Raw genomic sequence first — 27,213 nt, 5'->3', positions numbered from 1 at the left:
AGGTCATGATGTCAGGGTCCTGGGATGGAGCCCCACATCCTGCTGTCAGCTCAGCGGGGAGCCTGTTTCTCCCTCTCCCTCTGCTCCTCACCCTCCACACCCCCATCCCTGCTCCTGCTCCTGCTCGCTCGCTCTCGCTCTCTCTCTCTCTCTTTCAAATAAATTTTTTTAAAACCTGGCCTCCTGTCCCAAATCAAGAGAACTCTGAAGGGTCATGCCCTGCTTCAAAACCCCTGTAGGGTTGGCTGAGCCGTCTGTAGGGACAGCTTCCTCCGTTTTTCCTCCCCTCTGTCCCTTCCTATGGACGCCAAGGGTACACCCCTGGTTAGTCTCTTGATTCCCAGTCTCCATCTCACACTCTGTTCCTTTGGGTCATCATTAAGTCCTCTCAAGGAGAGCAGGCACATTTTCTGAGTATTTATTTGGTGCCAGGGTATCCTCCATGTTATTTAATTCAATCAACACAACTACTAAATGAAGCAGTGAATCTTTCTTGCCCCACAAGGTAATGAAGGCCGCCTGAAGCCCGGTAAGTTGCCTGCAGTCCTGCAGCAGAGCAGGGCTGCAAGCTGGTGGCACAGCTGGGATTCAAACCTTCACCCGTTTGGACTTCAAATCCACTCTCCTTCCACAGGCCATACGACAGCCAGAACAGCAATGATACGTTTGAGGAGTTAAGAGCATTAGCGTGTTGTCCATCAAACATCTAAGTAGAATCCATTAGTTAGCTATCCTGCTTCTGGGACTCCCAGCAGGAACAGGATACCGAAGGCCTAAGGGTTTTGGTGAAAAAAAAGGAGAAAGATGATTTGCCTACACACACGGAGTCCTCAACTGCTGCAGCTAGCAGAAAGCTCAGATACCCTGGATTCTGGCTCTGACCTATTACTGATCAGGAGAATGAGGTCCAGCAAGGTCAGGTGACTTGCCCAAGTTGACGTGTCTCATTGATGGCAGAGCCCAGACTGCCTTCTCAGCCTTGCACTGACTGCTCCTCCCTGAGCTGACCTGGATCCAAGAAATCCTAGCCCAGCCCCAACGGCTCCTTCTGGCGCTCCTTCCTCCTCTCACCTGCTTCTCTACAATGTCTGGGCTTTGATCTTGTTCACCTGGGCTGCCCCATACCCCCAGCTTTGTCCTCTGCCCATTGTCCTCCGGCTGCCTGCCACAATTGTTGCCACAAAAATCCTGTCCTCGTGTCCCTGGACCGGTTTGACAGCTGAAGTAAGGCGACGAGTGGGGAAGCTGGGAGAGTTTCTGTTCCCAGGCATTGCCTCCCTCTGTCTAGCATCAGCTCTGGGAAACTCTTACGCATTGGGCATGCCTTCCTTGCTCCTCAGGTGTGGAAAAGAGGCCGCGGAAGCCGTGAGCATATCTCTCCCCTGTACTTGTGAGTGTGACCTGCCCATGGAGGGAGGACAGCTGAATGCTGAGAGAGAGGAAGACCCTCTTCCTCGGGTCCTCCTTCCCCACCTGAACTCCAGACACAAAGCTCTCCCAGGAAGGACCTCTGGCATTCCCAAAAGACTTGCCCATCTCGCTTCTGTGCAGTACCCACTCTCCCGCTCCCCCGGGGCACCTAACCCCAAGCAAAGCCTTCCAGGACCCGTGGGGCCTTAGAGCAGACACGCTGTCCTCAGGGTAGCAGGGTGGTTTAGAGCAGTGACCACAGCATACAGGCCCCTTCTTCAGCCCTAGCATGTTTTCCTTCCCCTGCGTCTTGGTGAGTCAGCACCATGGGGACACACACAAGGCTCCTATTCAGGGCTCATTTTCCTTCTGCTCTCACTCAGATCTTGGCATCTGCCTCTCTCTCTTTCTCTCTATGTGGGCCTTATTCTCGCCATGGGAAAGCTCTGCTCCCTGCCCTGTACCACTGCGCAGTGCCTGGGCTGCTCCCCGAGCTGCACACGCCCACATTCCTTGTCCTCACCTTCCACGAGTTCGAGTTGGGCAGTCCCAGCTGGATACAAACGTAAAGGCCTTAAAGGCGGCAGAACAAAACAAATGTCAAACTGTTAAATCCTCCATCGCGTATTTTCCATGGGTGTTTGTTGCTGCTGGCTCTGTGCAGGCCCTGAGCTATGTTACCTACCTACCTACCTACACACACACACACACACACTCTGTCGGGAGAACAAGTCTCGCACATGTGACGGGCGCTGGGAAGGACCCAGCAGGTGCCCCCAAGTGGGTAAGAAGTTCAGCAGAGCAGGGAAATCGGTGGGCTAGAGGCACCGTACTTCACCACGCAGAAGGGAGAAGGATGCGGGTTTGTGATGATAGCGGGGTGTGCACACTGTACGCAGCACGTTGCACACGGCGATGTAAAAGCTAGTTCAGACAAGGGCATTGTCATTCCCTGTGTGGTTTTTGGCAAGTCCCTGAACCTCTGCTAGCCTCCTGGTCCGCATCAAAAAAATGAACCGCAGCCACGCGCTGAGGACTTCCGAGAATTCGCCGTAATGACGCGGGCCAGCGCTCGGCCCCCGGTGAGTACCCTGCGGAGGCCTCGCGGCGGGTGCGGGTAAAGTCGGCGAGTCTCGGTGGGGGGGGGGGGGGGGGGGGGGGGGCTCCCCCGCTGGGCGGCTCAGGGCCGCCAGCAGCCCCGCCCTCGGTCGGAAAGCTGAGTCTCTGGCGCCCCCTGGCGTTTGAGTCGCTGTGCTGCTCCGGGCCGGGGCCTGCGGTCAGGAAGGGACCCGCTGCAGAGCAGCGGGCACCAGCAGGGGTGCGTCCCTCTGAGGGCCCGCGTTCAGCCGCCTCCCGGCTGCGGAAGGTCTCAGCACGCGGCCGCAGACCCCGCGTGCCGCACGGGTGGCGGCCCGAACTAGTGACAGGGGAGAGAAGAACGGAAGCCGCCTCCGCAGGCCGGTTGAGAGCCTTAAAAGCCAGTCCAAGACGGCACCCTCCGTAGGGCACGCGTAAGCCCTCAGCACCCCATAGCTGGTAGCATTCTGTAACTTCGCGAACACTGACCCGTAATACTATTTTAAAAGGGGGGCACCTGGGTGGCTCAGTGGGTTAAGACTCTGCCTTCCACTCAGGTCATGATCCCAGGGTCCTGGGATAGAGGCCCGCATCGGGCTCTCTGCTCAGCGGGGAGCCTGCTCCCGCCCCCCCCCCCCGCTCCCCGCTCCCCCTCTCTGCCTGCCTCTGCCTACTTGTGATCTGTCTGTCAAATAAATAAGTAAAATCTTTAAAACAAAAACAAAAAACAGGAAGACGCGGCTGTGACAGAACAGTGAATTCCCCAGGGAGTCTGCAGTGGTCACACAGAGGCAGTGACACATGCGCGGGTCTTCAAGGAGGGGGAGATGCTCTCAAGAGAAGAAGGGGATGATGGACATCCCAAGGAAAAATAACAATGTTTGGGATGGACTAAGTTACCCGTGGGCGTGGTGAGAAGCCTGGGGTGGAAGTGGATCTGCCGAAGAATAGAAGAGGAAAGGGCAGGGTCTGCCCAAGGAAGGAATTTGGACTCTGGTCTGCTGAGCCACAGGGAGCCTGAACTGAGGCACCAGGAGCAGAAACAGTTATACCATGAAGCTAATGAAGTTTCAGTTTCCCAACCCTGAGGAGCCCAGGGAATGTGCTCACATGGTCATATGTCATCACAAAATTTGCACGAGGAAGATAACTGCAATCAGTTAAGACTGCTGTCTCTCTGGGCATCCGGGTGGCTAAGTTGCTTAAGTGCCCCCTTGGGCTCTAGTCATAATCCTTGGGTCCTGGGATAGAGCCCCCTATCAGCCTCCCTGCTCTGCTGTGAGTCTTTCTTCCTCTCCTTCTGCCCTGCCCCCTGCTTGTGCACTCTCTTGTTCTCTCTCCCTGTCTCTGTCAAATAAATAAATAAAATCTTAAAAAAAAAAAAAAAAGATTGCTGTCTCTCTCCATTCTGACTTTTCCTACATTGTATTTCCCCCATGTGGGGTGACCTTGGAATAGTGGCCACAAACATTTTTGGAATTCAGTGAAAGGGGACTATTTTTGAGTGAAATATATTTATGTGGTTTGCAGTCACTTCCATGTATAGTTTCTGCTAGCTATCCCGGTGTAAGAATGGCTTCCAGGAATGCTCCCATTCCTCATCACACTACCTCACTTTGCATGATGTGAAGAAGTAGCACCGAAGGTTGTACGGCTGATCTACGAAAAACCCACAGCGAATATCATTCTCAATGGGGAAAAACTGAGAGGTTTTCCCCTAACGTCAGGAACACGGCAGGGATGTCCACTATCACCACTGCTATTCAACATAGTACTAGAAGTCCTAGCCTCAGCAATCAGGCAACAGAAAGAAATAAAAGGCATCTGAATTGGCAAAGAAGTCAAACTGTCACTCTTTGCAGATGATATGACACTTAATGTGGAAAACCCAAAAGACTCCACTCCAAATCCGCTAGAGCTCATACAGGAATTCAGTAGAGTGTCAGGATAGAAAATCAATGCACAGAAATCAGTTGCATTTCTACACCAACAGCAAGACAGAAGAAAAAGAAATTAAGGAGTCAATCCCACTTACAATTGCACCCAAAACCATAAGATACCTAGGAATAAACCTAACCAAAGAGGCAAAGAATCTGTATTCAGAAAACTATCATAAAGAACTCATGAAAGAAATTGAGGAAGACACAAGGGGTGGATTTTTCAGCAGAAACCTTGCAGACTAAAGAAGAGTGGGATGATATGATATAGTCAAAATACTAAAAGAACAAAACAGCCAACCAAGAGTACTTTAGCCAGCAAAGCTGTCATTCAGAGACAAAAGAAATAAGACTTTCCTAAACAGACAAAAGCTGAGGGAATTTATTATGACTAGATTGGCCTTACAAGAAACAATAAAGGGAGCTTTTTAAGCTGAAATGAAAGAATGTTAATTAGTAACACAAAAAAACATGAAAGTATAAAACTGACTGGTAAAACTAAGTATGTAGTCAAGTTCAAAATAGTCTGTTGTAATGGTGGCATATAAATCAATTAACTCTAGTATAAAGGTTAAAAGACATAGTATTAAAAATAACTATAGGGGCGCCTGGGTGACTCAGTGGGTTGGGGCCTCTTCCTTCGGCTCAGGTCATGATCCCGGGGTCCTGGGATCAAGCCCCGCATCAGGCTCTCTGCTCAGCGGGGATCCTGCTTCCCCCTCTCTCTCTGCCTGCTTCTCTGCCTACTTGTGATCTCTGTCTGTCAAATAAATAAATAAAATCTTTTATTATTATTTATAATATTATTATACTATATTATTATATTATACTATAATAATACTATTATTATTATTATTTAATTTTTCTAGGGCACCTGTGTGGCTCAGTTGGTCAAGCATCCAAGATCAGGTCATGATCAGGTTATGATTTCAGAGTCGTGAGACTGAGCCCTGTGTCGGGCTCTACGTCAGTGTGACGTAGTTTCTTTATAATCCAAATAAATAAAAAAAAAAAAGAAAAGAAATAAAAGAGGAGACATTACAGGGGATACCACAGAAACACAAGGGATCAGAAGAGATAATTGTGAACAATTACATACCAGGAAATTGGATAGCCTATAAACAATGGATATATGCTTAGAAACACACATCCCACCAAGACTGAATCATGAAGAAACAGAAAGTCTGAATAGATCTGTAACTAATAAGGAGGTTGAATCAGCAATCAAAAATTTCCCAACAGGGGTGCCTGGGTAGTTCAGTGGGTTAAAGCCTCTGCCTTCTGCTCAGGTCATGATCCCAGGGTTCTGGGATCAAGCCCCATGCGGGGCTCTCTGCTTAGCAGGGATCCTGCTTCCTTTCTCTCTCTGCCTGCCTCTCTGCCTACTTGTGATCTCTATCTGTCAAATAAATAAATAAAATCTTTAAAAACCAAAAAAAATCTCCCAACAAAAAAAAGCCGAGGACAAGACAGCTTCACTACTGAATTCAACCACTTAAGGAATTAATGCCAGTCCTTCTCAACTCTTCAAAAAAAAAACTGATGAGGAAGAAACACCTTCCAAATTCATTTTACAAGGTTACTATTATCCTGATACCAAAGCCAGGCAAGGACACTACCAAAAAAAAAAAAAAAAATTAAAAAAAGGAAATTATAGGCCAATATTCCTGATGAATATAGATGCAAAAATCCTCAACAAAATATTAGCAATCTGAATTCAACAGCACAATAAAACGATCATATAGGGGGCACCTGGGCGGTTCAGTCCATTAAGTGTCTGCCTTCCAATGAGGTGATGATCCCAGAGTCCTGGGTTTGAGCTGGGTAGCAGTTTCCCTGCTCAGCAGGGAGTCTGCTGTGCTCAGTGTCTCTCTCTCTCTCAAATAAATAAATAAAACCTTTAAAAAAAAAAAAGGATAATATACCATGGCCAAGTAGAATTTATCCCTGGGTTGCAAGGATGATTCAACACAGGTGTCTGTCAATCTCATGATGACAGGGGGGTTATGGGGAGGAAAACCACAGAGGTAAAGTGTCTTGTTCATCACATCATATCCAGGGTACCTATCATCAACATGACTTATGATTGTTGATGTTGACTTTGATAAGCTGACTGACTTTGATAAGCTGACTCCACTTAAGTAACTCCCCACCTTGTCCACTCTCCCCTTTTCTGTTCTGTACCCTAGTAAGGAAGTCACAACCTGGAGCCCACACTTAAGAAGTAGCTACATAAATTATTTGGGCTTCAGCATGGGAGATTCGCCCCCCACACACACACTTTGTATTTATTTACTCATTTATTCATGTCAGTACAGATACATGCATATTTATTATACTTTGGGTTATAATCCAAAACTATTCTGTGGCTCCCGTTGTCCAGCTTTGGCCACTGGAATCACCCTTGGCTGATTCCTGTGTTCCTCGTAATGTTTTCTTAAGATTTTATTTGTTTATTGGAGGGGAGGGAAGAGCACACAAGCAGGGGAGGGGCAGAGGGAGAGGAACAAGCAGACACCCTGCTGAGCAGGGAGCCCCAGGAGCAGGAAGCGAGTGGTGGGACCTTGGGATGATGGCAGCTGAAGGCAGACGCTTAACCGACTGAGCCACCCAGGCGCCCCTCCTTGTAATTTTTCATATGGATGGCTATAACGCTCATAAATAAAAGGACTTTGGGATCCTTGATAAGTTTCAGTGTAAAGGCGATCTGAAACCAAAAAGTTTGAGAACTGGAGCTCTAAGGGACCCCCTACTTGAACCCAAACACCACGTGTGGGCGTGGTTCTGCAGGAAGGGGCTGCAGACAGCGGAGGAGCAAAGGAAGCCGCACACCCGCACGCAGGGGACACGCACTTCTCCCTGCCACGCGCTAGGTCCTGGAGTTTTCTCCTGGTCCCCACGCAGACGCATCTCATCCTGCCGTGCCTTTCCAGGAGAGGCCACTGGGGGGCGCGCGGCCCACAGAGTGAGTTACTCACCAGCGAGTGCGGAAGGGACAGAAGTCTTGGCTCGCTCCGCGCTTTCCTCCGCGGAGCCCGGCCCAGGCATGGCCTTGACGATCTCACTGTCTGCAGGCTCAGCGGGCTCGCCCTCCCGGGCCACAGCCGGCGTGCGGGTGTGGCGGCCGGGGACAGGAGCGCTCCCGCGGCAGTGGCGGGGCGCGCGAGAGGCCGCCGGGTTCTGCAGTTCTCTGAAGGGCGCCCCGGGACCTTCCACCCGCCCGTCTCTGCTGAAAGCCGCCGGACAGCTCCCGGGGCCGGCCCTCCTCCCGCCCTTTCGTCTCCGGCCGGCTAGCTGGGCCCGCCGACCCTTCCTTCTGCGGGCGTATGGCAGACAGAGATAACCGGCTGCAGCTGGAGACCCGGCTAATTGAAACAATAAGTTCTATAATTGCCTCGAAAATAAGGTAATGTTTTGGCTGAGGGAATGCTTTGATCTTATCATCCAAGAAAGACCTCTCCAAATGAAAGTTCAGGGGGGCTGGAGGCCTCCAACTCGGAGTGTGAAGCTGGGACAGCCTACTCTCCCACCCTACCACCACCCCTGCACCCCATGTCCCCTGGGCCTTGAGTCACACTCCAGGCTTTCCAGGCTTTTCAAGAAGGGATGGAAGCACCCTTTTCCTAGACTACAGAATAACATTCGCACATATGCCATTGGTTATGTATGGAGAAGCGGTGAGTTCTGGGAATGATTTCTCCAGCCCTAGAGATGCCGTAGAAACGGAGATGGGGCGGGGTGGGGGGCAGACTGGGATTCTGAAAACCCTGATTTGGCTCAAGCCTGATGAGGTTTCTTATACAGTGAGGGCTGCTGATTTGGGCCTTTCAGTCAGGAAGGGGTACCAGAGGGAGGAGAACCTTGGTCTTGCCTTCTCCGAGAATCTGCACACACACACACACACACACACACACACACACACACACACACACAGTGCGCTGTGGGTGTCCCTGCCTGGCAGAGGCCCCAGCACAAAGAGGATTAGAGAGATGAGCTAATCTGGTTTGTATGCCAGACATGGCCCCAGAAAGGGACCTTGTCTACCCTGATGTTTAAGGAGGTAAAGGAGTGAGGAGTCCTCCTTTTGGGGCCTGCTGGCTGACAGTATCAAAGCCTCCTTCCCACTGGGGTTCCGGAGGATGTGGAGTCCTGGCTCTAGAAGCAAATCTTAGGGAAGAGAAAGCAGAGGCCTTGGAGAATTGGGTGGGCTGTGCTACAAGAAACCAGAGAGATAAAGACAGAAATTGGCCCCCACAGAGGGAACTAGGTGTCCGCCCTCCTTGTTTTGCCAGTGAGGAAACTGAGGCCAGGAGTGCAAAAGTGACCTCTAGAGGATGGAAATTGTGCATGGCTAAGTGGAGGGGGAAACTCCAGTTTTCTAATTTCTTTCAGTCCAGTGCACACACTCCTCACTGTCTCAGGGCCTGCCGAGGCAAGTGTGGGACAGAGAGCAGGAGAAAGGAGCAGAGACAAAGAAAAACAAAGAGACACGGGGTTGGGGGAACAAGAATAGAGAGGGAACACAGTCCGGTACACAGAGAGAGTCAAAAAAGACATGGAGAGTGAAAGAAAGATGAGAGAGAGAGACAGTCAATATAGATTCATAAAGACGGGGAAAGATGGGGCGCCTGGGTGGCTCAGTTGGTTGGGCGACTGCCTTCGGCTCAGGTCATGATCCCGGACTTCCAGGATCGAGTCCCGCATCGGGCTCCCAGCTCCTTGGGGAGTCTGCTTCTCCCTCTGACCTTCTCCTCTCTCATGCTCTCTCTCACTCATTCTCTCTCAAATAAATAAAATCTTTAAAAAAAAAAAAAGACAGGGAAAGATGAAGAGAGGTTCAGACAGAGGACGAAAGGCCAGCAGACACAGACACACAGAGAGACAAAGGAAGACAGAGAAACGAACACAAAAGATAGGAATGGACACAGCATGATAGTAATATGAGCCAGTCAGAGACAGACCTAGAGAGGCAGAGAGAGGACATGGAGAGAGCAAGAGCCAGAGCGAACTGAGGGAGGCAGAGTGGGAGGGAGGCAGATCGAATGGGCTCTGCAGATTTGTGACCACTGGAAGCAAATCTCACTTCCAGAACATTCTAGGGCCCAGAACAGGTGGTGGGGAGAGAAAGAGAGTTCAATGTTTAGACTATTTGATACAGGCAGATTGGGAGAGGGTGGCTGGGGGCAAAGTGGGAAACTCTCTCCCTTGGGGTTAGGCTGGTCAGTGACCACCCAGAATCCCAGCAGCACACCCACTGGCCTCACACAGAACCTGGGCCACCCGCCCAGGATGGCTGTGAGCCCGCCTACCGCCTGGCTCCAGTCTGATTACAGCCCAAGTGCTAAAAGGCTCCAGACCCCTTGCCCCGCCCCCATGGTTCCGCCTCCCGAAGCCTCCCCTCTTCGTTCCCTTCTCCCTTAGCTATTTTCCTTTCTCCCAAGGCCCTTGGGGGAAGAATCTACTCTCCTGTTTGCTTGGCCACTGGCTGGGAGGAAGAGAGTCCGTCTCTGCCTCTGCCCCACTGAGCCCCCTTCCCTGATTTGGGTTGGATCCTCCTTCCCTCCAAAGCCCTCTTGGCCTGGCCTCTTGGAGACACGTTCCCGTGCCTCGCCTGGGAGCTCATAAATACCAAGGAGGGGCCAGTCAGGCTGTGTACAAAGTGTAGATTCCCTGCTCTACTCCCCTTAAAAGCCCCCGAGTTCTTCCCAAGCTCTTTCCTCTTCCCTAGACACCTACATGGGGTGGCCAGGGAGGGAGAAATGGGGTGGGGGCCTGAGGGGCTTGTGTGAACCTGGCCCCATTTCAAATAAGACTTGCCTCCGTCTGCAAAGAAACCTCAGGAAAGGCGTCTCAGGGCCCCTTGTGCAAGCAGCAGGCTCAGGAATTCCTTGACTCCCGTCCAAACCTCCCCCCAGCCCCTTCTCAGACTTTCTCTCTGCTCATTACCATCCACACCACCTCCCACCCACCAGGAAAGAGAGAAGGTCATCACCAAAGGGGCCCAGGGAATGGGGGAGTGGCCTCCTGGGGGGGGTCAACCTGGGTAAAGTAAGAGCTGTTTATCCACACCACCTGAGCTCCCCTTAGCTCATCTCCACTCCCATCTAAGGGCCAGTAAAAACTCGAAATCATTCAGCCCCACACAGCTGAGAAGAGAGCGAAAGTAGTCCCCATGGGGGAGCAGAGTATGAGGTTAGACATCCCCGGTGAGGGGAGACCCGTCACGGATGGGCAGCCACTTGTGAGAAGGCAGGGGGCTATGGTGCCACCTTGAGGAAGAAGGAGAACTTGGCTCTGCGGGCTGGGTGGAAGGTGCCCACCTGGAGGCCCCAGGGAATCCAGAGGCCTCGAGGGGGCAGGGGCGTGGGGGTGGGGCTATGTGTCTGGAATTCTTCCTCCCATCTCTGCTGACGTTGCCCACTAAATTTACAATATACAGCCCTGAACAGCAGGGTCCAGTGTGCTGCCCCTCAGGGGGCTTTACGGTATTTGCCTGAAAACATCTGGGGAGTAAGACCCTGTCTCTCCTTCTGTGTCATTTAGGATGCTCTGGCCAGTGCGAGGCATATAGCAGGTGCTCAGTAAGTGCCAACCTGACTCCATGCAGCGCCCTCCAGACCAGAACTTGACTCCCAAATCAGTGATTCCCCGCCTCCCCCAATTAGGGTGGGGTGGGGGTAGGGGGTGGGAGGGCGGGAGGGGCAGGTCAGGCCCTAGCCTGAGTCTCTGGCCTTGGCCCTCTGGCTTGAAGTCCGGCAGCGGGCCCTCGCGTGAGCTGCTGAGCTCTCCAGTGGTGTCTAGGACCTTGAGACTGGAAGTTTGTTCTGAGATCTGAAGTCCAAAGTGGCAGATCCCAGAAAACCTCTTCTCTGGCTCTGTATTTGTTCTCTAGTTAAGTGGTTGAGTGCAGCTCTTGCACTCAGCTGGCTCCTGCAGCCTGGGGTTCCTCCTGGGGAACTGGCGGCTCAGATGGGAGGGGAAGAAGAAGAGGCAGGAACAGCGCCGCATTTGGCTTGTCCACTCTAGAGCAGAGGTAGCCTGTAAGCCCGGGGGAGAAAGTCTTGTCCCTTCACCCACTGTCCTTGCTCTTGGAGCTGCTGCTGTTTCTGGGGGCCCCCTTCACTCAGCAACACGCTTCAATAGCTGATCATCTATGTTGTGCCAAGACACGGTCCCACTTGACTGTGAAGACAGCTGAAGCCAAAGAAGGGGCCTCAGAAGTGAGTCTGGGGCCCACGTGGGTGAGTCCATGCACGGTTAGGGCCGATGTGATCATCTCCAGCCCACCCCACAACCTCGGGCCCATATGTAGAAATAAACACAGGGCCAGAGTCACACCCAGGCCCAAACACACAGGGGAGTCTGGGAGAGGCTGCCAGAGCCTGCAGACCTTGTAGACCGCTGCCCAGCCTCAGGGTGGGGCTGGGCTGGGAGAGGTGAATCAGTGGTTCAAGGAAAGGGTCCCAGCCAGGAATGAGCCTGGGCCCACTCCTCTCTCACCTGCCCCTCTCAAGGATCCTCAGCAGAGAGTCTAATAGGAGGGCCAAATGGAGCCTCCCAGACTGAGAGGAAGGAGGGGAGGGGAGGGAAGGGTCAGCTGGTTGGCAGGAGGGAGGTGTATGGCTGCATGCTGGCCCTGCTTTGTATTCAATCCTCTCCCATTCTTATGCAACTCCAGTCCACCCCCTACGTTCAAGCCCTATCCCCCACGCTACAGGACATAGACCACCCTGGCTACCTAGCTGAACTCCTCTCCAACCCCGGTCCTTGACTCCAGCTGGCTGGCCCCCTGGCTAGTTTTTGCATATCAGCCCACACCCACCGTGGGGTCTCTAGGTTGGCTGTTTGTTACCTGTGATGGGAATACTCTTCACCAAGAATCTGCCTGGCTTATTCCCGGCCTCAAGTCTTTGCTTGAAGGTCACCCTCATGAGCCTACCTTGATCATCCTAGTCACAACTCTGTTTTCCCCACTGTACTTACCCATTCTGACATACTAGATGTTACTTATGATGTCTACTCTGTGTTGTCCATCTTCCCTCGATAGAACGTAAGCTCCATGAGGGCAAAAATTACTTTGTTTTGCTCTGTTCACTGATGAGTCCTTGGTGCCTAGCACAGTCTGGAACGTGGTAAGGAGTAAATAAATGTTTAGTTAATGAATACACTGCCTCCTGCCACAGAAGGTGAGGTTAAAGGAGTGAGAGGTGGGAGAGGGGATAAAGGTCCTTCTGAGCCCTTCTCCCCTATATCTGCCTCTGGATGTCTGCAGCATCTCTGAAGCCAGCTGCACCCTGTCCACTCACACTCTGGCGTCTCTAACATCCCCCTTTGGACCACCCCCCCCCCCAACCAAGAACTGGCAGTGAGTTTGGTGTGGAGGAGGGTGGGCAGTTTCCAGAGCATTGTTTACACCAAGGCTTTAGAGTTTAGATAAATCACGGGGAGAGGCACAAAAGACACCTGGGAATGAGGAACTAGGCAGGAGAAACTGAGGCTGGAGAAGTGGTCAGGGCCATTCGCAGGGAAACTCTCCAAGTTGTAAGGCCAGGGTTTAAAAAAAAATTTTTTTTTTTTTTTTTTTTTTACATCTTGGTGAGGGCCACTCTGACCCCAAATGTCCTACCAGCCTGCCTGATGAGTGCGGGGAGAGAAGAGCAGTGTCACTTTCAGCAGTCGGGGCTTTAATACGCCCCGGGGCGGTGTGCAGAGGATAGGTGGCGGAGGGGGTGTGGGGGAGGTGGGGAGGAGGAAGGATGGTAAGGCGAAGAGGAGAAATGGCTCCGGGGCTTCCACTATCTCAGCCGGACCCCCACCCCGGCCTCTGGTTCGGGAAAGCCGCCCAGCTGTTTCTGATTCTTCCATATATGCAGCCCCGCCCGAGGGGGTGCGGGGGAGGGGGTGTTGGGGGGGGGAGGGGACCGAGGCGCCGGGGGAGCCGGGAGAGACTAAGCCCTGCCGAGGCCGGACGGTAAAGGGCGGGGAGTCGCCGCCTGGTCCGCAGGTGTGCCCCCTCTTCCGTCTTCAATTCGTCCACAGGACAGAGGGAAGCATCGGGGCCGGAGAGGCGGGTGAGAGCCATGTCTAAACATTGTTTAGGGGAAGGGGTTGCCATGGGCAGTGGGTCGGAGGAACGAGGATCAGCAAGCCCTAGATGAGAGAAGCCCCTACCTGAAGCCGGCTGCCTAAGGCGCCCCATTTGGCAGCGCTCAAAGGGAGTTAAGATCCTCTCACAACTCCCCGTGGCAGAGGTTCTACCCATTTCACAGAAGCGCAAGAACCGAGAGAGGCCCGAGGAAATGAGTGCATCCTCCGTGGCTCAGCTCCAGTGTCACCGGAGGTTAGAGGACAGGGGAAAGTGTCTGCAGCCCCCCTTATTCTGCGCTCCCGGCCATCACCCACGGAACTCGGGGTTTCCGAATGAAGGGCGCTAGGACCCGGTGGCGCGGCGTCGGCCGGGACTGGGCTCCGCGGGCTCCGCAGGGCGCCCCCGCGCCCCTTCGCGTCCCTCCGGAGCAGGTGGGGGCGCAGCGCGGTGCTGCGCGGAGGGGCGGAGGCGGTCGCCACACCTAGGGCGCTGCGGAGCCCGGGGCTGGCGCGGGCGGAGCCGCCCAGAGGGCCGCGCGTGTCCCCGGCTTCGGCCCCGCCCCGCGCCGTCCAATGAGAGCCCGCGGCCGAGGGGCTGTCCGCACACTCTACCCGCAGTCCCACTTCGCGCCGCCGACCCCCTGACACCGCGCCCTGTGCCGGGGAAGCGCGTCCCAGACCTCGAGCTTGGCGCGCCCCCGTCGGCTTCCGGACCCCGTTCCTTGCGCCCCTCTCCGGGACGCTGCGCCCCGGCTCCTGGTCTCCAGGTGCCCCTGGGTCCCGGGCCAGCGGCGAGCCCTATGGCCCCCCAGGGGGATGAGGTAGGAGCAGCCTGAGTACCCCGAGCCGGTGCCCCGTCCACGCCCCTCCGGGCCGCGCGGCGGGAGTCATCGGGGAGCTATGCTGAAGCCGGGTAGTGCGGAGGAAGCCGCGCAGCTCCCCCCTCGGCGCACCCGCGCCCCTGTCCCCGCGCTCGCGCCAGGACCCGCGGCCCCCGACGGCTCTCGGGCTTCTGCCCGCCTCGGTCTTGCCTGCCTGCTGCTGCTGTTGCTGCTGACGCTCCCGGCCCGCGTAGACACATCCTGGTGGTGAGCGTGGCTCTTGGGGTGGGGTGGGTGAGGGGCTCGGTCAGAGGCCGGAGGCGCCCAGAGGGACTACGCAACTCCTGGCACCCGCTGCTCTGGAGACCAGGCTCTCTCTTCGACGGAATTAGAGACGATCCGAGCAGGACTGTCACTTAAGTCGCGGAGCGCGTGTGAGGAGGTGGGTGGATAGGTGTGACGCTCGCCCAGGGAGGTGGGCCCTGGGCATTTGGAGCAAGGACGCCCAGTGGTCGAGGCTTCCCAGACTCTCCTGGGCAGTGTCCGCTCCATTTCAGCTCAGTCTTCTTAGAGGGAAAAGCTACTTTCCACGTTTCCCTCAGGGTGGATTTAAGGAACCAGTTGCCCATCTAGGGCCTTCGGTGGCCGTCCAAAGGACCCTCTGATCGCCTAGGTCGCCCCCCTGAGAAGTGGAGAAAAGGGCAGCTGGCAAGGGCGGACAAGCCTCTCGCTAGTCTACCCCACCCGGTAACGGTAACGCAGTAAGATTTTAGTGAGGCTTCAGCACGCAGCGCAAGGTTTAGAAATGGAATCAAGGCAAAAATACTCCATTAACTCCCACAATTAAGACAAACAAAACACTTGGGTTTGCATAATTTTGGCGTTTGTCTTCAGCCTCAGCTTTGAGGATGTTACTTCGAACCTTGATAACTCTCTCTTCTTCCTTTTTCTTCCCCAGATGACCAGCCCATCTCTTCCATCTCTCTCCCCTCCAAGAACTAGAGGCTTCTGGAGCCCCAAAGTATTAAGAGATTTCTTGCAGGCCTGAGACTCCAGACACTTCACAAGAGGGCAGATGAGGCAAAAGGCATTAAACACCCACTGGATGTCTGTTCTTTTCCCAATCCTCCTGCCCCCCACCCCATGGCATTCATCTTTTTCTCTCAGGATAAAGAGCTGCTCTCCCCGCTCCCCTACCTTCTGTGGGGAGGGGGGAGGGGGGGGTTGGACTGAGAAAAGACAGTCTTCTCATCTTTCCCCTTCACTGACCACCCCGCCATCAAACTGGCCTCAGACTGGGCTCTTGCCCCTCCCTACCCATGCCCCCTTCCTTTCCTTACTCTGCGTCCCCCACCCTCCCCACCACAAAGAGGGGTCTCTCCCCCCTCCTTGCACCCTGTGGCTTTTCTCCTGTAGACTTGGAATCTTGGCTAGAAGGGTGAGGGGTGGCTGGCTGAGGGGCCAGCAAGCTTGGGCTGCAGATTCCTATCATTTCAAGATGCGTTGCTCTCCATCCCCACCCCCCACCCCCATTTTCCTGTTTCAGAAAAATCTCTCTTTTGGATCTTTTTAATCTCTGCAGTGTTGGGGAAGGCAAGGGAGGGGGTTCTGGATGGGGGAGAAGGGAGGCCGTCCGTATCTTACATCTGGCTTGAAACATTCTTTTAGGAAGGGAAAGAGAAGAGGGGACGAAGAGGAGAAAAGCCTTTCAAAGTTCAGAGTGAGATCAAAGCCACCCTTTACGTCAGGGGCTGTTTGGCTGGGGGTTTGTGTGTTCAGTGGCCCGATGGCGAGAGGATAAAGTGACCACTGCCCATCTTTATCCACCCCACATGGCAGTTTGCTCTTAGGGACTCCTGATTGCTTCTTACCAGTTTGGGAGGTAGTTTGGGGACCACTTGGTGTTTAGGTGAGGAATTGTCACTCTGCTGATTTCAGCATCCTGGTAGAGCTTCCTAAAGACCCAAATGGGGTGCTTCCTCATCCCCAAATGCTACTTGGCTACTCCCTCTCCCTTCGTTTCTCCCTCCTACTACTCTCACCCCACGTGGTTCACATTAAATATTTTGGAAAAACTCTGGGTAGAAGAGCTGGGTGGTGGGGGCAAGCCAGTGATACAGAGGAATTCAGCAGTCCCAGTGAAATGGAGGAAGGCAGCAACGGAGCCAGGATGGGGAGTGAGTGCAGAGGTCATTTCAGTCTCCTTGCGTCACACCTGTCATAGCTGTCAGCCCCAGATGCCTGCCTTAGTGGTCATCATTTCTGAGATAAAGTGGAAAGCTGCTTTCTAAAGGCAGGTCAGGCCCCCAAGGTGATTATCTCTCTTTCCTTTAGGAAAAAAAAACCCAGCAAGATTGATATTCTGTCCAAACCCTGGAAGAGATGCCTGTTGACTCTGTGTGTGTCCATGTTCCAATCCGGAGCAGGTCATCACTATCGCCAGCTAACAGTCTGATCTTCCCCACAGCCTTTCCCATACTCCCTGGTCACGCCTTCCCTCTCCCCACCTCTCGCTGGAGGAGGAGACAGATGGTCCCTTCTTATTTTGTGATAAACAGAACAAGAAATAGGGGGTTCCTCGCATGTGCTTTCCTGTTCCAGTTTGCATTCTGCAGGGAGCTGGATGTAGGGAATCCCAAGAGCAGGGCAGGGTTCATGGATTCACAAAGGGAGAGGAACAGAGTGGTATAATATTAGCATTATTGTTACCAACAACAGCAGCCGTTTCATGAGCCTTTACTAAGCTCTGGACACTATAGCTAAGTACCTTACAAGCAATCATCTTTTTCAATCCCCGAGTAACCCAGGGAGGTAGATACCATTATTATCCCCATTTCACGCATGAAGACAGGGAGGGCTAGGAGGGGAGTGGTAAGACTTGCTCCAGTGCACACCAGTTTTAGAGCTATCGCTCTATTTGTGGTTAAGCATTGAATGTCTTTCTTGCTCTTGGGATGAAAATGAGCTTGGACTTTGGAGTCCCATATCTTTGGTTCAGCCTGGTTCTCCTCCGGCCAGCTCTGATGGACAGAGCTGGGTGTTATCACTTACACTCCCTGAACCTCAGTTTCTTCCTCTGTAAAATAGAGCTCTCTCTCTGTCTTGAGGGATTTTGTTAAGGAAAACATTTCATGAACTGCAAAGCACCATATAAATGTTGTGGTATGGAGACACTGAGGGAGGGTAATAGTTTTATCCCTGCATTCATTTTTTTTTTAAAGATTTTTTATTTATTTGACAGATCACAAGAAGGCAGAGAGGCAGGCAGAGAGAGAGAGAGGAGGAGGCAGGCTCCCTGCTGAGCAGAGAGCCCGATGTGAGGCTCGATCCCAGGACCCTGGGACCATGACATGAGCCGAAGGCAGAGGCTTTAACCACTGAGCCACCCAGGCGCCCCTATCCCTGCATTCAAAGCCCTGTGTGGGCTGGGCTGAATTGTGTACACTGGGGACCGTACAAGGGGAAATGAAAAGAGGATCCCTGGCCTCATTAAAAAGACACAAATATAAAACATCTGCAAATAGGCTGGCAATGTCAACAGGAGTGAGGCTGTAATTGAAATGAAGTTTATGGCCGGCTGGGGAGAAAAGAGAGTTGGCGGCAAATCAGAGGGGTTAGGTGTTGATTCAGCAAACAGTTATTAAGTATGTACTATGTGCCAGACACTGTTCTAGGTCCTGGGGATACCCAAGTGAACAAAACAGACAAAAATACCTGCTTTCATGAAGCAGGGTGTCTGCATCACCTGGGGATGTTGGTAAAAACGCCAACGATTCTGATTCAGTAGGCCTGACAAAAATACCTGCTTTCATGAAGCAGGGTGTCTGCATCACCTGGGGATGTTGGTAAAAACGCCAACGATTCTGATTCAGTAGGCCTGGGGTGGGGCCCAAGGCTCTGCATTTCTTTTCTTTTTTTTTTTTAAGATTTTATTTATTTATTTGACAGACAGAGATCAAAGGTAGGCAGAGAGAGAGGAGGAAGCAGCCTCCCTGCTGAGCAGAAAGCCTGATGCGGGCTCGATCCCCAGACCCTGGGATCATGACCTGAGCTGAAGGCAGAGGCTTTAACCCACTGAGCCATCCAGGCACCCCAAGGCTCTGCATTTCTAACAGATCCCTAGATGATGCTGATACTGCTGCTCTGCATCGGGGCCACACTTTGAGGAACAAGGGGGTGAAAGGAGGGTATGAGTCACTCTGTCAAAGGTAGGGGTGTGAATTGGTCAAAAGCAGGTAAAGAGAGCATTCTGGGGCAGGAAGCTGAGAAGGAAGTGAAAACTTCTGAAAGGGAAAACAGAGCTGGGGGTCAGAGGCATTTCACCCCCTCTTACCAGCCAATGAGCTGGGGGATGCCTTAACCGTCTCTGTGCCCTAACAGCTGGGCTCTGTGCTTGGCATGTGGTAGGCATTTTGTAGGCATGTGCTGAATTGATAGGGGGCTCAGGCTCAGTTTCATTGGAGGCCCCCACCCCAACTCCAAGGGCCTGACCCCAGGCCAGCAGGCGAGAGCCCTGCTCTGCAGAATCTTAGTGGGGTACTTACTGCAGCGACATTAGTAGGGTAGGGGTGGTAGTAGAGAAACGTAATTATCTTCCCGTCTGAGATACTCAACAGATGTTCCCACGCTCAGTGAGGATGTAACAAGAAGGACCGACGTGGGCTGCAGCAGAATGGATTTAAGTCAGACCACAGGAAGGACTTTTTGCCAGAGTTTGGCCTGCCCCACTCCAGACTGTCTCATGAGGGCTGGATTACTGGTCTCCCATTCCCATCCAACCCCCCTCTTTCCAAGCCCCAGTAAAAAAAACAAACACCCATTGCTTAGAGCAGTACTTGGGCTGAACTGGGGAAGCAGAACGGTGGTGGGACAGGGACGAGTTCCAATTCCAACGGTCTTGATTCTCCAAACAAAGCACCGCGGCAGTGGGTGTAACTCCAGGCTGTGCGTCAGGCGGCCTTTTCCGGCCTGGCCCAGCCGGGGGTGTTTATTTTGTTTGTTCCTGGAAGCTATTGCCCTGATGGACAGTGCTGCTGGGGACGCTGATTGCATGGGATTTGTCAGTGGTGGGCCAGCCCTCTCCCCCCTCCCAGGGGACAGATGGGCCCCATCAGCCCTGCTGAGCTCCAGAAGAGGCAAGCATCAGCCCTCCTTGTGTTTGTTTGAGTTGGTGTCACCAGTGGTGACCTAGTTTGTGGGTGAGGGCCGGGTGCGTGAATGTGGGTGGGGGGTGGGCATAGAGCCCAGGGCAGTCCAGCTTTTCCCCTCTCCCCACTGGCTGTCTTCTGTTCTCCTCACCCACTTCTAGGCCCATTTTTGGGATCTTTCCCAAACCACAGGCTCATTCACAGACCAAAACAAATCTTTTCAGCCTGTAGCAGCAACTGCCCTCCTTGACCCCCACCTGTTCAGAGAAGGGGATAAAGGTATCCTTTTGATGTGTTAGGATAGGAGAGAAGAGAATCCGCAGCAAGCCAAGGAAGGTGCTAGGTGTTGGGAGAGACAGCGAGGGAGTGAGAAGTGGATGAATGGGTCAGGTCTCATTTGGTGGCCTTGTGGGGAAAAAAAGGTCACGATGCAGTCCTGTCTTCTCTGAAACATTCTTCCCGAGGCTTGTGGTGGAGTCCAGGGCTAAGAGTGTTTGAGTGAAGAGAAAATAATGCCTTGAGAAATCTGAGAATGACTAACAACCCACCTAACTTCTAGTAACCCACTCCAATTGACCTTCTTACAATTGCTTGAATTAGTTGCACTGGGGACTGGAATATGGGGAGAGTCACCCCCGTTGCTTTATCTTTGCTTTGGCTTCCCACTTCTAACAGCCCTCTGCCCCTGCAGGTTCATCCAGGACATCATGCCTTATAGGTTGGGGAGGATGATGTTCGAAGACTCATTAGTTAAGAAAGGCTGTGGGACCTGGAAATAAAGGTTATAGGGAGGAGATCTGTGGGTGGGGTCTTCCTTCCCAGACCTTAGGATTGGGGATGAGGAATTGTAGCTACATGGATCTGACTAGAGCTGGAGGCATTCCTCACCACTGCCCACGATGTCTCTTCCCACTGGCCCCACCCTGTCCCCATCCTTCCTCCCCCAAACCCTGTCTTTGTGGACCAGCCATGAAGGACGTGCCTCTCACATGTGGGTGTAAGAGTGTTGTCTTAGACTCTTGTTTTGTTAGTTTATTTTTCTCTGAGGCTCTTAATGTTTATTAAATAAACAGGCAATGGGTTTGTGTGACATGCTTATGGCTTCTATGTATGTGACACATGCCTGGCCTGTGTTCTGCGAGTGTGTGTCACTTTGGTCTTTGGCTGGGGAGTGGGTGACGGTGAGAGAGCACTCAGTGAGTGTCCGTGACTGCGTAACCATTTCTCCAGAGCTCAAGGGGAAAGCTGCACCCGCTGGCCTCAGGGGATGGACGTGGTTGGAGGAGGGGAAGGAACCTCTTCAAGTTCTGAAGGCCAAACGTCTCCCCTCCTTATCCCCCCTCCTGAGGCAGGAAAAGGACCAGGATGCTCTGACAAGGCCATCTCCACCTTGCAGGTACATCGGGGCCCTGGGGGCCCGAGTGATCTGTGACAATATTCCTGGTCTGGTGAGCCGGCAGCGGCAGCTGTGCCAGCGTTACCCAGACATCATGCGCTCGGTGGGCGAGGGTGCCCGAGAATGGATCCGAGAGTGCCAGCACCAATTCCGCCACCACCGCTGGAACTGCACCACGCTGGACCGGGACCACACTGTCTTTGGCCGTGTCATGCTCAGAAGTAAGGGCCTCTTGCACCCTTTCTGCCCCGCCCCCCCGCCACACCGCTTACCTTTCTGTGCCTGGTGTGGTAAGTGGGTAGGACAGGCACGATCTCCCTCCCTTCTCCTACACACTACCTCATAATCAGACAGCTGAGGGCAGAGTCCAGGATCCCCTTGGGAAAAGACCCTCAGTACCCGAGAGATGTCGGCAGGGACCCCTCTAAATTCCAGTATTCTGGAATGATGGCACAAAGGTACAGCGTTCCTTGGTAACTCCTTCTCTCTTCTTCCCTTTCCCTTCCCTCCCCCCAAGCCCCAGCCCAGCCCGGGTGTTCCCAGCACTGTAAGGCTGAGGGTTAGGAATGGCTGCTCTGTTCTTACTGCCACCATCACTACCCTCACCCCAATGCTCCCAACACTCCAGTAATGGCGGCAAGGGATAAACAGAAAGGTGATATGTAAATATTTGGAGAGTTGGCGGCTTGGCCCTAGCTCAGCAAAAAAGCTAAGTCGAGCTAGACAATGAACTAGGAGGAAGGGAATGAGATGGGAATCTGGCTGTGTCCAGGGGACAGGGGTGATGAGTCATCAATTCCCAAGAGCAGGGTGGGAAGGAAAGTAGCAGGTCTCCCCAAACAGGCTGACCCCTGGGCTGGGGTCTCTATTGTAGGGGAACTGTCCAGCAGAGTAGGCCTGAAAAGGCCTGGAATGCAGACTGAGGCTGGCTTAGCTGAGCCAGGATTGGTATTCTGTGGGAGGGGATGACTCACTGTGAAACTTTTCAATGGATGGACCCAGGGAGTTTGGAAGAAGGCAAGAGTAGAGGTCAGCCCAAGAGGTCAGATGCATAAAGAAGTGGATGGAGAGTAGTGAGGGCCGAGGCAAAAAGGTCAGATACTCTGGGGAATGCTCTTGGAAGGGAAGGATGCCTTGAATAAAGGGGGTATAGGAGTTGCTCTAAGAAAGACAAGAAGATAGGAGGTTGCAGAGTTGCGGGTTGTGTGGGCTGAACAAGGGGCAGACGTGGGCCTCTGCTGAAACCTACTCCTGCCCTTCTCTCTGCAGGCAGCCGGGAGGCAGCATTTGTATACGCCATCTCGTCAGCAGGGGTGGTCCATGCTATTACCCGCGCCTGTAGCCAGGGTGAACTGAGTGTGTGCAGCTGTGACCCCTACACTCGTGGCCGACACCATGACCAACGTGGGGATTTTGACTGGGGTGGCTGCAGTGACAACATCCACTATGGTGTTCGCTTTGCCAAGGCCTTTGTGGATGCCAAGGAAAAGAGGCTCAAGGATGCCCGGGCCCTCATGAACTTACATAACAACCGCTGTGGTCGCACGGTCAGTACTCATGTCTATGCATATACATTCGTGTCTGCTGGGGGTGACCAGGATGTGTGATCATGGACTAAATGCGAAGGTGGCAGCACTAGAGGCTTCTGGATCACTTCCAAAGACCCCAACTCCCATGGCATTGGAGCAATAAATGCAAGGGAGCCTGGGAACGCCTAGATTCAACCAAGTGCATAATGTGTCTTCACATAGGTGGAAAGAAGGGAAGGGTGGAGAAAAGAGGGGAAGAAGTTCCAGGAAGGAGTCATGGAAGAAGAGGTTCTTGAATTTGGTCAGGAAGAATGGGTGGGATCTGATGGGGGAGAGAACAGACAATGCCCCTTCTGTCCAGCCTAGGCCAGGTCTAGCAGATGTCAGAGCACTGCTGCTTTTAGCCCTGGGGAGGGCTAAAAAGTGCCCTGACTGGCTGCGTCTCCCTTACCTGCTTCCCCAACCCCCAGGCTGTGCGGCGGTTTCTGAAGCTCGAGTGTAAGTGCCACGGCGTAAGTGGCTCCTGTACTCTGCGAACCTGCTGGCGTGCACTCTCAGACTTCCGCCGCACAGGTGATTACCTGCGGCGGCGCTATGACGGCGCGGTGCAGGTGACAGCAACCCAGGATGGCGCCAACTTCACAGCAGCCCGCCAAGGCTATCGCCGTGCCACCCGGACTGACCTTGTCTACTTCGACAACTCCCCAGACTACTGTGTCTTGGACAAGGCTGCCGGTGAGTAAGGACAGTGGGTAGGGACATGGAGCCCCAGCTCCTGGTGCAAGCAGCCCCAGTTAGTCACGGCGTGGTCAGCCTCAGGATTTAGGGAAGCGGTACGTGGGAGGAGTCGGTCTCCACCCTACATGAACACCTTACAATGAGGCTGGTGGTGAATGCCTGAGTCCACCAGTCCAGGGCTTCCCAAGCAGGGGAGAGGACATCTGCCCCTCCTTTATATCCCCAGCCTCTGGGGTACAGTAAGTACTGTGCAGGGAACATTTAAGTGAGTCACTCATTTCTCCATAGCAAGCAATGGGTGGGCTAAACAGAAGAAACATATGATGGAGCCCTAAGTCGCTGGCTCTTTACAATCCAGCTAAAGAGAAGAGATGTAAAGGGAGACACATGCAACTGCAAAAGACAGATGACTGGAGAAATCCAGAAAAGCTTCTTTGAAAATGTGGAACTTAAGCTCTTTCTTGAAGTGTAGGCATTACCTGGACAGCCTAGAGAGAAGAGCAGACAGAGAAGCAGAGCGGTAGGGGGGAAAGTACATGTTCTTCTAGGAACCAAGAACTCAGATTAATCTGACTAAGTGAAGGTTTGGGATGGGGGGACTAGAGGTAGATAGAAGGGTTCAGATCAGACCATGAATGGCCTTGGAAGACTGTATCCATGAGGTGCCTGGGTGGCTCAGTCAGGTAAAGTGTCTGCCATTGGCTCAGGTCATGATCCCAGGGTCCTGGGGTTGAGTGCCGCACCTGGTTCCCTGCTCAGAGGAGAGCCTGCTTCTCCCTCTCCCTCTGCTCTTCCCTCCCCGCTCATGCTCTCTCTTGCTCGCTCACTCTCAAATAAATAGATAAAATCTTTTTTAAAAAAGCCTGTATCCAGTGTGCTGCCATTGAAGATTCAAAATGGAGTTGGGGAAGCAAGGAAAGAGGAAATCCCAGGAGGGCTAACCACTAGCAGAAAGCAGCAAATTGTTTTCAATCTGTTCCAGGTATTTGTGGTGGAATTCTTGGGGATGGTGGAAGTTGATATGCTATTAACCCCAAAGAGTAGAAGTTACCATCTTGGCTCAGATTTTAGGCTGAGACAGGTTAGACAAGGAATAACCTTATGTGCTGAAGAACTGTTCTTCCTCTGGTCTGTCATGGTCTCCCAGGCTCTTCTCCATGGACTTGGCACTCAGGCCTTAGGAGAGATAGAGCCAGAGCCCTCAGCTGTTTTCCATTCTGTTTGTTTTCACCCATCACTGTCATTCCTGGAGAGTCGAGTGGCTCAGAGCAAAACTAGGCACAGAAACAGGGTGGGGCTCTGCCCAAGTAACACAGAAAGTAATCTGTGTCCTTTGGATGGTGCTAGGAGAAAAAGGGTGGAAAGAGCCCTTCCGGTTGTTCCAGTGATTTCCTGCCACTAGGTATGCTTCCTTCCCACGTGATGGAATTCAAAGGACTACTCTCTGAATGTCTTGCAAAACTCCATGACACCTGAGGCGTAAGCCTATACTGCTGTACCTAAAACGAAACTTTGGGGTAGGATCTTTGGAGTTAGAAGGGAGGATGGATCATCTATATGTTGGTTTTCCTTGGAGGCATAAAATGAAGTCTCATAAAACCCAAAGTGGGGCCTGGAATTCAAAGGGTTCGAAGTCAGCCCAAAAGGGAGTAGCGAGCCAGAAATTCCCTTCAAAGCAGTCCTGTCCGGTTGAACTTTCTGTGATGATAGAAATGTTCTACATCTGTGCTTTCCAGCATGGTAGCCACTTAGCCTATTGACTATCTGAAATATAGCTAGTGTGACTGGGCAACTAAGTTTTAAATTGTATTTAATTTTAGTTAATTTAAATCTAGATGACCACATGTGGCTAGTGGCTATTACAATGGACAGCTCAGCTCCAGAATGAAGAAGAGGCTCCGGGTGCACAAGAGAAGGACTTAAGACCCAGCCCTTAGAGTCCGGAGAATAACAGAGAGTACAACTAGTTAGCTCACACATCAGAGGAGTGACCTCCTAACATTTTGGGTTGTATACTCCTATCGTTAAAAATTTCTTGGAGCATGCGCTTCCACAATGTGGATATTTACTTATAACAGATAGATATGTCCTACTGTATTAATATGTATGTTATAAAACATACAAAGTAGAGATTTTAAGTTTATGAGATAAAAGCAAATATAGAAGTTCTAAGTTCTAGCATTTTCTTTGTGTATCACAGTAGAATGAGCAGCCTGCTGTGACAGAATCAATCTGTCAATCAGTCAACAATCAATCAATCAATCCAGTCAATCTCAGCCCCCAGGTCAGTTCCTGTCCCATTTCTGGGGAAACACTAGGCTAGATACTTTCTAGGGTCCATCCCACCCAAAATTCTATGATTTTTATGATCTGTTGGCAGGATCTCTTTTGCTAAAATCGATCAGAATGAAGCCCTAAGCATTTTCTGTGCAGAGGGATAACATCATCCCTACCCTTCAAGGGTTCCTACTATAAGGGGTAAGGGATATTCTGTAGGAATTCCATAGGGATATGCTTCTGGGCAGTCACGTGAATCAGTCTGCATCCTCAGCTGAATGGAGATTATAGACATAGTATAACAGTCCACTGAGTTAGATGCTATTATTATGCCTATTTTCATAGGAGAAGGCTGAAGTCCAGAGAGATGAACTACTTTGCGAAATCACACAGCTAGGATGTGGAGGAGTTGGAATTTAAACTTGGACAAGCTGATAATAAGGCCTGTGCTTTTAGTGGCCATACTGTACTACTTCCCTGTATGGTACAACTTCATAAAATATCAACTAAGGACCAAAATACTAACAAAGGGTAGCTGGATTCGAGCTGTGGCAAGACTTCTTAGAAGAGATAAATTATAGGCTTAGTTGTTTTGTTTTTTTAACTTTTAGTATGGACAACTTCAAACACAGAGAGCCCTTACACAGCTTTAACAGTTGGGAGCATTTTAAGGCCAGGTCTTGAAAGAGATGCAGAGCTGTGTATTGGCTGGGGGGTGTTGCAGGTGAAGTCAATGGTCTTTGGGGAGCCTTGATGGTGGGAAGAAGCCAGGCTGGTGCAGAGGGAAGCAAGGAGATGGTCATTTTGGTTAATTGGGCATATTTTCAGGAAAAGAGATTCTTTATGGTTTCCTCTTGAGGATGTGGGTAAGGGAATCCAGGGCAGCTGAAGGAAGAGGTAACTTGGTTCTCACTCTCTCTTCCCCAACCCAGGTTCCCTAGGCACCGCGGGCCGTGTCTGCAGCAAGACATCTAAAGGGACGGATGGTTGCGAAATCATGTGCTGTGGCCGAGGGTATGACACAACTCGAGTCACCCGCGTCACCCAGTGTGAGTGCAAGTTCCACTGGTGCTGTGCAGTGCGGTGTAAGGAGTGCAGAAACACTGTGGACGTCCACACGTGCAAGGCCCCCAAGAAGGCAGAGTGGCTGGACCAGACCTGAACATATAAATACCTCACTCGTCCCTCTACTTCAAACCTCCTGACTCAGAAGCACAAGATCTTTGCATGCACACCTTCCTCTACCCTCAACTCTGGGCTGCTACAGTTTCTATTTAAGGACTTGGAGAGTAATCCAGAAGGACTCTGGTGTCCTGACTGGTTCCTTAGCCCTGGGAAGGAGTTGACAGGGGATGTAGGAAATTGAATGGTTCCCTGACTGCCCCCCTGGAGGTGAGATGGGAGAGGAGTAGAGGTAGGGTCTTCAGAGTGATAGAAGTTGCACTAAAGCCCACAGTCAAGGCTCATCTTTCCTTTCCTTTGCACCAGCTCCCTGACACTTCTGGTGTGTGCAAGAGGAAGGGTACCTGGAGAGAGCTTCTTTGTGTTCCTACCTGACTGAGGGGAGATGGGACAGAGATGAAACCACATCTGTTCCCTGGGTCAGTTTGAGCAGACTGCCTAGTACCCCAAAAGAAACTCTTAGGCTACAACCGTCTTCCATTATCAAGAGCCTGGGATAGCTAGATAAGAGTTAGCCATAGTGGAAAGGTTCCATTCACATGCTCATAAGGTTCATAAACTGCTGTACTTTGTAGGGGAAAGAATTATATAATTATACAAACATACATTTTC

The 27,213-nt window shown here is 52.2% G+C and overlaps 2 protein-coding genes across 5 annotated transcripts in view; one reads left to right on the top strand and one right to left on the bottom strand.

Moving 5' to 3' along the window:
* Positions 1–27,213, bottom strand: part of ST7L (suppression of tumorigenicity 7 like) — a 119,806-nt gene that overhangs the window by 11,953 nt on the left and 80,640 nt on the right. The gene's annotated exons all lie outside the window — the stretch shown is intronic.
* On the top strand, positions 138–27,213 carry WNT2B (Wnt family member 2B). Of its 3 annotated transcripts, XM_047726687.1 has the most exons (7): positions 138–664; positions 5,329–5,333; positions 7,406–7,830; positions 20,876–21,096; positions 22,145–22,422; positions 22,875–23,139; positions 26,352–27,213. In XM_047726687.1, exons 3-7 carry the CDS (start codon positions 7,751–7,753, stop codon positions 26,579–26,581), a joined length of 1,074 nt encoding a protein of 357 aa, XP_047582643.1. In that variant the 5' UTR covers positions 138–664; positions 5,329–5,333; positions 7,406–7,750; the 3' UTR covers positions 26,582–27,213. The 3 variants fall into 3 exon arrangements, with proteins under 3 accessions (XP_047582643.1, XP_047582642.1, XP_047582644.1); XM_047726686.1 differs by lacking the exons at positions 138–664; positions 5,329–5,333; positions 7,406–7,830 and adding an exon at positions 13,962–14,599; XM_047726688.1 differs by lacking the exons at positions 138–664; positions 5,329–5,333; positions 7,406–7,830 and adding an exon at positions 14,688–14,774.

This window comes from Lutra lutra, chromosome 4 (genome assembly GCF_902655055.1).
Source record: "Lutra lutra chromosome 4, mLutLut1.2, whole genome shotgun sequence".
Lineage (NCBI taxonomy): Eukaryota > Metazoa > Chordata > Mammalia > Carnivora > Mustelidae > Lutra > Lutra lutra.
This window is presented reverse-complemented; position numbering and strand designations above follow the sequence as displayed.

What these genes read in the sequence shown, in the direction of transcription:
- WNT2B (XM_047726686.1), top strand. Translation starts at nt 14,412, where the DNA reads ATGCTGAAGCCGGGTAGTGCGGAGGAAGCCGCGCAGCTCCCCCCTCGG. An exon ending in CGCGTAGACACATCCTGGTG is followed by an intron (nt 14,600 to 20,875) that starts GTGAGCGTGGCT and finishes TCCACCTTGCAG; the next exon opens with GTACATCGGGGCCCTGGGGG. An exon ending in ACAACCGCTGTGGTCGCACG is followed by an intron (nt 22,423 to 22,874) that starts GTCAGTACTCAT and finishes CCCAACCCCCAG; the next exon opens with GCTGTGCGGCGGTTTCTGAA.